We start from the raw sequence: 12,414 nt of genomic DNA on the forward strand, positions 1-12,414 counted from the left end.
GGACCTGATGCGCCTGACAAGCGCTGAATAAATGGACTGCAAAGGGTTAAAAAGGTCACCATGGTGACTGAAACGATACTAATGCAGAAAGCAAGAATACATACAATATAGATAGGTGATATTTATCTGAACCTGTAAGCAGCATGTCACACATTGTAACTAATGACTGGACAGTACAGTGATGTAAGTAATGTTCAGGAGTTCGAATTGGGGAATACATTTTTTAAAAGGAATTGGAATTTTGAAAGGAATTCAACCCTGCGTGAAAATAGTAACTACACCTACAACAGTGTCACAAGGATCTGAATTTTTCATTGTGGTACAGTTCTGCTGCTAAAACCACATTTATTCACATTTAGCAATTTCATCCCAGGTTTAGTTTTGTCCTTTTTTTGTGATTTTTTGATTTTTTTCCCCCCCCCCCCCCCCCCCCCAAAAAAAAATCAAGATGCACCTCACTCCTCGTTTTGTAATGTAGTTCAGTCGGTCTCGTAAAATTGTATTTCACCCTCTCAAGTGTGTGATGTGTTCATGACTTGTTAAACAGCAATATATCTTAACCTGCAATGTGAATACTGCTACTGAACCAAACTGGCCGCACACTTAGGAGGAATCTCTACAAATTAACACATTGAACAGCTTCACACCATTTCTGTAAATGTATACTGTACATTGTAGAACAAAAGGTTATGATAATAATAATAATAATAATAATAATAATAAATAATAATAATAATGAGCTAGTTATAGCAATACATTGATGGTCAGAAGGTTTAGTATATGGGGGCCTTTTTTGCGTGGAGATTTCATAGAGAAGCTGTTTGTCTGCAGCAAATTTTACATAAAAAAACGACTGCAGTTTTTAATGCGACTGCAGCGTTACATGTTAAACGTCAGTGCTGGTACATTTATTCTGCAGGCTGGCAACAAGATGTGTGGCTAACATCTACTCTCCACTTTAAAAACCTGGGGGGGGGGGGGGGGGCTTTAGAATTGAAGGTTAATTTAAAAAAAAGGGCAAGCGATTTTAGCCGCAATATAATTTTTTTGACGACCTATGAATAAACAGTTTGTGTTGGCCTGTCAATATTTAATCCACATTCCCAGCAAACTGTGTTTCAAATCGGAAATGATCTGGAATCTCTTTCACGTTATTGGAGAGTATTGGTGCTTGTATCCACAGTGGAAGTCTTAGAGGTGGGATCTGGGACAAATTCGGAGGGCCAGAGATGACTCGCACAGAGTTAGGGTTTTATTTCACCAGTTTTAATAGGAGTACATGCTAGAAGGAAGGCATGCTAAATTGAACATGGGCTTTGTTTGGAAAAAGCACGTCACCTATGTATTACTATGTATGTTTCAATGATCTAAATCGTGGCAGATCTTCATACCCTACAATTTACAGGGATGGAAATAAGACTCCCGTTACAGAGCGGTTTGATCCATTCCTGATTTTGCTGTGTGCTTTTTTTTTCTTTTTTTTTATTATTAATAAGACACACCTGTTTGTTACCTGTACACTCGGTCTGATGAAGAACATAATAAAACCTGGAATGGGTGCAACTGCTGTGCAATAGGAGTCTTATTCCAATCCCTGATTTTTAAACCTGATATTTTGGTGCACCTTATTCCACTGTTTTTGTGTTTTTTTTTTTCATTGCATGCAGTATTGTTACAAAGTGGTTGTCTTAACGCCAGCTGAATTAATACAGAATTAACATATTTTGATCTGCCACTCCTTAGACCGTTAAAGTAGACCCTGAAGCAGTGTTTATGTGTTGCTAACTTATTAATATTAATTTGTTTATTTTATATTTGTATATTTATTTTTGTAATATGTGCCTTCAGGAAATTGATCTATTACATCTTTTGTTCATGGAAAATGTTTGACTGCAGTGGACTGTAATAGTTTTGTTTTTCTCCCTGGCAAGATCACCAGTAGCTGGATCTGACTGTAAAATGACTTTATGGAAATACCTCCCATGGCTTGACATACCTTTCAACTGTCCCTGAAAATCAGTGACAGTTTCTGGCATGTGTTTGTTGCATCCTCTCCCTAATTTTTCCCTTGCAGCACAGAGCTAGCCTAAACTTTGCTTGGTTCATGTGTACCCAATCCTTGACTTATAAAGTGTCATTTAGCCTATTGTATTAGCCATTAAATTGTCCCTGATTTATTTTTATGTATTTGCTATATACTGTGACAGCCAGCTGAGAGGTTTGTGTCACCCGCATGTATTTAAACTAGGTATTATTCTAGACTGGAACATACTATTCTGCAGTACCGAGTCAATCAAGCATGTATTTATCAAATGCCAAAATGTAACCTTGCCGAAAAAAACAACATAAAACATACTGTTTTAGAAACCTCTGTGCCATTTCCTTTATCTGATTGACAGCATTTTTTTTTTTTTTTAAACTCAAGCATAAGCATTATTGAATTCTGTGCCAGTTTCTGAAGGTCCATATTACATTCGTAAGTTGAAGGAACACAAAGCCACTGTGAGGCCTGGGACTTGGTTTCAGGAGATTGGGTTTCAGGCCACTGCGCGGCACACCAGGGCAGACTTGGGGGTTTGATACAGCAAACCTCAAACTAGCTCTCCTGGAAGCAGGTTTCAAGCGGCTGTTCCTGGCAAAGGGGCTTTGTGTTTCCTCGCCTTAACAGTCCTTCCATTGTTGTGGAATGGCCTCCTATGTATTCTCAAATGACCTATTTACTCTATATGGAAGGTCCTGTTTTGTTGAATTGGGTATTTGTGTCTTATATATATATAACTACTGACTTGTAACTACTGCATGCTCTCAGTTCTTTTTTCCAAATCTATATTAGCATGAAGATATAATTGTTTTATTATTTAATAATGCTGTTTTTTATTATTATTATTATTATTAAAGTACTTTGTGTGTTTTATAAATAAGTGGTGGTTCATTTTGATTTCACAGTATCTTCATTTGCCTGTCGGGCCGGTAATGATTTGTCAAACTTGTATCTCCTTTACAGTCAGTGTTAAGAACACAGGGTATAGATCTGAATTTCCAAGAAGAACCCTGCTGAATAGCTACAGCCTTCGTGTCTGTGGTTACCAGATAATTTCACCTTTTTGAGGGGATGTTAACTTGCCTATTACCACATTGTTGGGTTTTCCTCAGGTGTATCGCGTCCGATATTTATCCGTTGTTTGCTCGTTTTAAGGGATTTCTGCCAATTTCAGTGCGTTTTAAATGCCAGTGCTGTCTTTAAACAATCTGTCTTCGGTGTGTGAAATTTAAAAGAGGACGTTATGCTTTTATTTTGTAAAATAGGTCCGCATAGGATTTCACTTTAGAAGTAAAGTACTTTGTGTGTTTTATAAATAAGTGGTGGTTCATTTTGATTTCACAGTATCTTCATTTGCCTGTCGGGCCGGTAATGATTTGTCAAACTTGTATCTCCTTTACAGTCAGTGTTAAGAACACAGGGTATAGATCTGAATTTCCAAGAAGAACCCTGCTGAATAGCTACAGCCTTCGTGTCTGTGGTTACCAGATAATTTCACCTTTTTGAGGGGATGTTAACTTGCCTATTACCACATTGTTGGGTTTTCCTCAGGTGTATCGCGTCCGATATTTATCCGTTGTTTGCTCGTTTTAAGGGATTTCTGCCAATTTCAGTGCGTTTTAAATGCCAGTGCTGTCTTTAAACAATCTGTCTTCGGTGTGTGAAATTTAAAAGAGGACGTTATGCTTTTATTTTGTAAAATAGGTCCGCATAGGATTTCACCTTTAGAAGTAAACATGCAAAATTAGTGAATGAAGATATATCGACTGAAAATGAATAGATTTATTATTTCAACAAAATAGACAAGTCGGTTTCCATACAGCAGTCAAATATATATATTATATATATATATATATATATAATATATATATATATATATATATATATATATATATATATATAGTGTATATATATATCGAATCGATATATATATATCTATAGCTACGATTCGATTTAGCTAATCTAGTACAGTTATTTGCTAAGGTAGTATAGTTAAAAAAAGAGAAATCGATCATTTAATGCAAAAAAAACTAATTACTTTAAGTGTATACAATTATCCTTTTTATCTTACAATATATTAACGTATTTACATCGCTTTAAAAATCTAAGTGGCTGTACATGTGTACATTGTGCAACACTATTTGATTGATACCATAGTAATTTAGTTTATAAAATGTTTTGTTTTTTAAACTTGCATATTCGTGCCTCCCTGTACAGTCACTGGAGTACACGACACAGGCTGTGCAAGCCAGTGTGGCTACTGGAGTTTGTCGAAGATGACGCAAGACGTCGGTTCGTATAAATCCCTTTGCTCTCCGATCAAACCGTCAACTCTTGGGATTGTGGAGACGCCGCGTCTTGGGATTCCCGTGTCTTTTTGTGCGCTGACTTGCGGGACTCGGGCTTCAAGCTTAGCCTCTTTCTGCGTGCGCGGCGGTTTTTGAACCAAACCTCAAAGAAAAAAAGAAATATGAATACAGTTACTTTAGCCCATCGTTTCATGTAGATATTGTTTAACATAATAATAAAGCGTCGACCCTTAACAAGGCTAATTACCCAGCACACCACGGCCATTTAAAACGTTTCCTAGCAAAACAATTTTAGCCAGCTATAAATATATAACTATTTAGAAATATAGACACAGTTGGGATGTAATGATGCTTAATTTAATTTTGCAGTTAGTAATTGAAAGTAATGACATTTTCCAGGGTCTGCTGTAAGGGGCACACAAGGTTTCTTACCCGAATGGTCTCCTCCGATAGCCCGACTCTCCTGGCCAGGCTGTCCCGTGCTTCGGGGACGGGATAGTCACTGCGGCCGAAAAGAAGCTCCAGTTCTTCGGTCTGGCTGTCGGTGAATACCGTGCGAACTCGATGCCGCTTCCGACGGCTCATAATCTGAGCCAAGTAGCAGAGTTCCGAACTGGACACCGGGGGTACAGAGGGAACTGTCAAAAAATAAAACAAAACAACAAAAAAAGAGATAGAGAGAGACTTAATAAGATAGCCATGGGATGCCAATGTGTTTTAAATAATAAGTGTGCGCATTTCAATCCAGAATCAAAACCTACCCGCTTCTGGGACAATATTATTCCTCTGAATAACACAATAGGCGCCCAGATCCGTGACTTGAGGATAGGTCAATTTTCCGTAGCCGGTGGCATATCCGCTATAGCTAGGGTACCCGTAAACGGCTTCATCCCGCAGCGGGGCGAGCGGCGCCGGTACCGGAGCGGCGTAATACCCGGGGTAGCAGCCGTAGCCGGGATGCTCGCAAGCGCCGTTCAAATACCGCGGAGCGGGTACGTAGGCGTAGTTACACGGATATTCCGTGACACTTGATCTAGTGCCCAGAATATTGTCAATGGTAAACGCCAGTTGCATTTTCTCTTAAAAAGAAAATTAGTAAAAAATAATAAATATTTTTCCAGTTGTCTTTCGAGCTACCTCCTTGGCTGTTCTTGAAGTCCGTTTTGAGTTTTCAACATGTAGGGCTCTATTTTTATACAATCGGACGGCGGTACCTATACTTCAATTCCCACTACACAAAACACCAGACACTCGGACTAATCCCACATTGATCTGACACTGCAGCAAAGTACATGACAGCGGCCTTTGTGTTAAATTAAAGACGTTTATTGCCTAACAATAGACCAGTAAACTGAAACTCATTGATCGGTCTGCTTCAAATAGACGAAACATGAAACATATGCAATATTATATTACTAACATAATTTCTTGAAATTTGTAAGAAAATTTAATGCAATTTAATAGTATTTAAAAATACTATATATATATATATATATATATATATATATATATTATATATATATATATATATATATATATATATATATATATATATATATATATCATATATTATCATATTGGCTAAAACTGCGTTACTGTGTTTGGGGCAGGCTGGTTTCTTGTACGTATTTAAACAATACGCGACTTGCTTTTATATGAAACCTTTCAGAATAATACAATATTTGTTAAAATTAAGGGGGGGGGGGGGTTTAACCCTTTTAAGTGAAGGAGACACGTGTGTCTCACAACTAAAACAATGCGGACTCTTTTTTTTTTTTTTTTTTTTGCAATGAGGTGCATGAAAAAACGACAGGTTGAATCTGGTCAGCCGCATAGTCAGTTTCCTCCTAAAGACACCTTTTCAAGAACCGTTCAATTCCAGGGCAGTTTAGGGGTTAAAATAACTATACCACTCCTATTAAATTATATACATAATGCATAGGAAAGTCTGTTTAAGAAATGTATATTATAGTACAGCTGTAGTGTGCGATTTATTTGTTATTGTGTGTGTGTTTCTCCGATGATTTTTGTGAATAAAAACACTCCATCAAGATGTTGTCTGGCGCTTACAAAGCAGATTAGCAAACGCAGTTCCTAACAACAGGAGGTTAATGTCTAGCGAGATCAGGAAGGGACACATCGGAACATAGATCAAAGACTTTCCATTATCGATCATTAAACACCTCAACGGACACACGTACCGATGTAATGAAAACGAACGACTGTGGCATTCATCCTCTCGCCACTAGGGGGAGAAAGCGCACCATTTCAACCCCACCCCACCCCACCCCACCCCACCCCACCCCACCCCACTGCTCCTCTCCAGCGCTCTTCCAATTGGTCAACAGAAACAGACGGACCCACGTTATGAAACACACTATTGGCGAAGGGGAAGAGCCTCGATGGTCCGATTGGTAGGGTGAGTTTGTCACAGCAGGATTCTGAAACGTGGCTTCGCCGTGCCAATGCAGTTTGAGCGCATGGTTATTCGGGTTTGATTACCCGTGCATAATCCGCATTGTTTTCACGGATTAAGTGTTGATCTGTTCCACATGACCTCGCTGGTGAAGACGTTGATTTGAAAATTAACGAAACCGCCAGAAAGAAAGGTGCTATGTGTGAATTCTGCAGAAGGAAATGCAGCCACGCAAACGTTATTGAGAAGCATTCCTAGCATTACTGCAGCAACAGTAAACGTAATTGATGGCGTGTTGAGCAGGTGCATTCACAGATAGTGATAAGGCAGTCATAGGGTCACCGCATATTCATTTATACGCCTAAATTATATTTGAGAACGCCTTGCTGACTGGGCGACCATCGCGTTTAAACCGGCTCTAGTGAATCACGGTATTTTAATTTCCGTTATCCTATGCGTTTGCTATAGGTTACCCATGTTTGCCATCAATGTGTTTTCCAATACCCCACTAAAAGTTCCCCATACTAGAAGCATAGCACAGGGGCCGCATGGTTAAGCATTGTGAAACACAGAGAGGTGCGGTAAATCACATTAAACCTGACAAATCACGCAGATGGAGAACTGGAGAATTACCGTGCATGTTTTCAAAGTGGTAAACTTTTACAAGGACATTCTCATTGTTTCTTATTGGCATTAACAAGTGAACAAGAAACCCCGAAAAAAAAAGATTGCTGTCTGTAGGTGCTATTGAATTAATTGGAATTTTTCGTTCATAGGTAAGCATGCGAGAAGGAATGCGTTTGCCCTTGTTTTTTTTTTTTTTTTTTTTTTTTTGGGGGGGGGGGGGGGGGGGTGGGGTTTTTTTTTTTTTTTTTTTTTTTTTTTTTTTTAACTTTGTTTTGCACAGGGTATCAATAAACTGGTATGGAAGAGCAGCATCATCCCACACAGAAAGCTGGGGCGTAAAAACATTTTATTCTAATTGCAATATGAAATTATTCATATTTTTGTGTACACACACACACACACACACACATATGTATATATAGTTGATTACATATACAGGGGCGGATCCAGACTCTTCATGAAGGAGGGCATACCTGATAGGAAACATTGATATAGCGCCCTTCATAGTGGACCACCATCACAAAGCGCTTTGTAAGATAGTGAGGAACAATGCATGATAGATTAAATACAGTGAGATACAGGGCATTGCACATTAAATACAAATCAGTGAAAAACACACAATGCAGGTACGTTAAATACAGGCATATTGCATTCAATAAAAGGCTGGGATGTGAATTCAAAACATTGTGGATGTTTGCGTCACACGGAATAAGAGGGCGTGAAAAAGCGAAATAGCACTTCAGACCACAGCTTATAACATTTATCTGGCTTGAAGAGCATTGAATGCAAGAGAGAACTAACGTATACATAATAGTGCATCGTAACTAATAGATTTTTTTTTTTTCCATAGTATCTTTTTTTTTTTTCAAAATTAAACTGGAAAAAACGTTGTAAATAAACCGATACCCCCATTCACATTGCTAAATTCACTTTTAGTTCAAAGGCCAGTCGTGCATTGGTTTCCTTCCGATCTTTTTTAATCATGTAAACGCTGTGTGCTCACCAGAAAACCTCTTTATTACTTATATTTCTTTCACCCAATGCAGCCCATGCAGGTGTGGCTTTGTTTTTCAAGAATGAGTCACGCACAGAGAACACAAGAACACGGACTATAAGAAACACAATGAAAAGGAAAGAATAATAATACAACAACTTTACACAGCACCTTTCATAGTGGACCAGCATCACAAAGCGCTTTACAAATACGAGACTAGGGTGTGTGAACAATGCATCAGCTGCAGAGTCGCTTACAACAACGCCTCACCCCAAAGACGCAGCACAAGTGACTTGCTCAGGGTCACACAGCGAGTCAGTAACTGAGCTGGGATTTGAACCCGTAATTTCCCGGTTACAGGCTCTGGTCTTTAACTACCTGACCACACAGCCTCCTATGACAGTGAAATGCATGATGAGCCTGTCTGGTAAACCGTACACAGCAACACTAAGCTGCAGTCGTCTAAAATATTCAAAAGTCTTAAACTCCGAATCAGCTTCTGCATGTTTCCAGTTTAATTTGACTTGCGCGGAGGAAGTCATAAACAAACACTACACCTTAATTCGTGAAATATGCAAACCGGGCGCCTCGTAAACAAATGTTTGTCATGGCAACGGTGTTTGTCTTTGTATGGCGAAGTCGAAATTTAATTGGATAAAGCATTTTTAATTTTTTTTTTTGTCCAATTTTCTTACTTAACACGGTCGTTTTATTACATCGCTTTGGATAACGATAGCGTGTGATATTACTGAACTCCTCAACTGGGTTTTTTTTGGGGGAGGGGGGGGGGCTAAACTCACAATTGCTGCCGAATAAAGCTCCTGCAACAGGGCGTGGCCTTTAATGTCACCTGTGCCAACCCAACGGAAGCACAATACACTTCCAGACAGGTGTGCGTGTGTTTCGACCGCTTCAGCGAGGTACACGTTTTGTTTGTTGTCCGGCGGGGTTTAAGAGGTTTTGAACTACCGAAACGGACATCTAATTTGGGGTTCAAACAACTGATCTTTACTCACTTAAAGGTCAGCCCTGTTTACGTTTTGCAAGAATGCGTGCGTTGGGAAGAACGTTCGTCCGTCCAGGTGTTTGTCTGTGAGAATTACCCTAAAGGAAACTGCATGCAGCTTCTGCCATGAACACACATCAAAACCGTAAGTGGCTTATTATTATTATTATTATTATTTATTATTATTATTATTATTATTATTATTATTATTATAATATTTTTAGGTTAGGCAATCCCAAAAAACACCCTTTTTTTTTATCATATGCATTATACAGGAACAGACACACCGTGGATGACGTAAAGTTTGTTGTTTTAGAAAAAAATATATATAATTAATGCAACGTATAGAAGAAGAAGAAAAAAAAAACCCGGACAAATCACAGTTCCTGGAGGTTTAAACAGAAAGGAACCGTAGAAAGTTACATCATTCGCTGCATAGAGAATGACATCACAAAGACACCAGATTAAAAAGGGAGATAAACGTCTCGTTACCATGGCATCTAACGCCTATAAATACCTTCAATGTTTGTTTACAGACAAACACACCGAAACGTTGGGAAGCGAGCTTGCTAACCTTTGTTTTTATTGTCCTGCTATTTGAGCAAACCAAGCTGTTGAGAGTTTGGCTGTTATGAGGGAGATGTAAATCTTTATAAAACACGTAGCCCCTATATTTCGATGCTGCAGATGAGTTGGTGCTATTACACAGAACCGCAGATAAGTGACTGATGCAAGTCACCGGGGAATCCACCGTGCTATGAAATGCTCTACATATCCAGATGTGATTTAAATCTATAGATTATTTAAAAAAAAAAAAAAAAAAAAAAAAAAACTATCCCAGAATTTCAAATCACTTGACCCCCTCCCCCCTTTATGAGCAAATTATAGTACCTTCCGAGCTGCTACTGTGGTTGTTTGATACTTGTAAATTATATTAGCTTAGCAGAATGATACTTGTGACAAAGGTCATTTTGCCTTGCGTGCAAATAATTGGGAACCGGTTTTCAGTTTGTTATGTTCTTACAACCATACGCTTGTTATGATAATTACTGTGACATTTTTCTTAATCATAACCCTGTTGTAAACCTGTCGTTAACACTGTGCCATTCAAGCGTAACCTTGATATGACAACAAGACCAACGACAGACTTTTTAAAGCTGTTTATGTCTAAGGGAAAAAAAAAAAAAAAAAAAAAAAACTAAGCCTATCGATTTAAAACAGCTGTATTTTTTTCTTTTGGAAATGAACCGGACAGTGTAAAATACTCGCTTTGCATAAATTAAAATAAATAAATACTGGCAATGTTTGTTTTTTTCTCCACCGCCCATGACGCGAGGAGGCGACAAACGTATAATATTAGCGATATATTACAGTATTTCTATACATAAATATAAAAGTAGACCGTTTTGAGTGTTTATAAAACATAACACGTTTCAAAAGACGTTTTTCACAAAGACAGGGCAATACATTTAATTACTAATCTACTTTTTCCTCCCAATCATAATGTTCTTTTTTTAATAATTCGCCCAGTGTTTAATACTTGTCCTGGTATTTTTCATAGGCTCCCTCAACAGTGAAGTCTTCAGCTTCCTAGTATTTTCACACTAAAGGTTTCTCAATAAGTCTCTTTTTGTATGATGATAGTAATTCGGAGCTTAACCTGGACACTGTCCAGCGTTTGCGAGTCTCCCGGATACAATGGAAGATCCGGTGTCCCTAGCGCCTAGTCCTTGCCCCGTTGTTAATGAGAAGGGGGGATTACCGTGAGACAGAATGGGAGCCTTGTCTTGTTTGGCAAGTAGGCTTTGCTCCTGAACGACAAAAAAGCGACTCTTTTTTTTTTTTTTCAGTACCACGGGGGAATGAACGCTTTGAGAAAATAAATAAATAAAAAATAGCCAGCTCCTGTCTCTCCGAACTGATACAGTAATGTTAATGAAGGAGTTAAGATATAAAGACGCATTTTTAAAAAGCATGCATTTGCATCGTAATCCTGCATTTTCCATGCGTGTACTGCCTGCACTGTAACATGTACATTTTTTTCCTCAGTGGTCATTTCCTTCAAGAGTGACAAACAAGTTTGCACACAAACGCATGCATACATAAATACATGAATGTATTATTATTATTATTTATTATTATTTATTATTATTATTATTATTATTAATACATTTACAACCTTATGCATATGAAGTTGCCAGTTGGCCAACAACTTTTACAGAGAAGGCCCTTGACGAAACGTTTGTCTGCCTGGTCCTATGCTTTACCAGGTGTGAGGCAAGCTGGCCCCTCCCTTGAACAATAATATAATCAAGTGAAGCCAACAAACACCTGCCATAACACTGTCAATGTCGCATGGGGCGTGGGACAGGGTCTTCAAGCAGTCTGTTCAGACGGGACTTAAAGCAGGGAGATGCATCTTCTATATAGCCCACAATGCACGCCAAGGATGTCGTTTGCACAATACTTTCAGCAGGTATAACAGCCATGGAAATAAGAGTTCTGTCGCATGAAAGTCTCACCCATTCCAGGTTTTGTTACGTGCTTGATCAGCCCCAGTGTGCAGGTAACAAACTCCTAGTAAAACCAGGAATGGATCACACTGCTGTGCAATGGGAGTGTTATTGACATCCCTGCATCTTTTCTCATTTTATGCAAAAGTCTGAACCAACACTTGTATTCTTTATCCAAATATTTGCCATTGCTAATGTCACAACTGCAATTTTTCAATGAGATTTTATTACATATTTATGAACGACAGTGAAAATCTTTTAATGCGATTTCCTGTTTGTATAAACCTCACATAAAAACAGTTGGTTTGGCTGTGCTTGAATTGCAGAGGCAGTGGGATTGCTGGCCACGAGTTCGATTAGAGTTCATCAGTGATTCTACTTTTCAAATAAAATCATTCACAGTAGTTTAGATTTTGAATATCTTTTAGGAATACACAATTGGTTACCTTTTAAAAATCAAAAATAAATAAATAAATAAATAAATAAAACAGAGTCTTTGGATTTGCCT

General features: G+C 38.3%; 1 protein-coding gene across 1 annotated transcript; it reads right to left on the reverse strand.

Moving 5' to 3' along the window:
• Positions 1–4,037: 4,037 nt before the first annotated feature.
• Positions 4,038–5,736, reverse strand: LOC121304985 (homeobox protein EgHBX4-like). The gene is made up of 2 exons (XM_041236449.1): positions 4,783–5,736; positions 4,038–4,492 (listed from the first exon to the last, which is right to left on the reverse strand). Exons 1-2 carry the CDS (start codon positions 4,933–4,935, stop codon positions 4,361–4,363), a joined length of 285 nt encoding a protein of 94 aa, XP_041092383.1. The 5' UTR covers positions 4,936–5,736; the 3' UTR covers positions 4,038–4,360.
• Positions 5,737–12,414: the final 6,678 nt, after the last annotated feature.

Source organism: Polyodon spathula, chromosome 40, assembly GCF_017654505.1.
Source record: "Polyodon spathula isolate WHYD16114869_AA chromosome 40, ASM1765450v1, whole genome shotgun sequence".
In the NCBI taxonomy this organism is placed as follows: Eukaryota; Metazoa; Chordata; class Actinopteri; order Acipenseriformes; family Polyodontidae; genus Polyodon; species Polyodon spathula.

Bases quoted from the DNA above. Each gene is read 5' to 3' on its own strand.
- LOC121304985 (XM_041236449.1), bottom strand. From the start codon at position 4,935: ATGAGCCGTCGGAAGCGGCATCGAGTTCGCACGGTATTCACCGACAGC. The intron at 4,493-4,782 runs GTAAGAAACCTT...TTTTTCTTTGAG, and splicing joins TATCGGAGGAGACCATTCGG to GTTTGGTTCAAAAACCGCCG.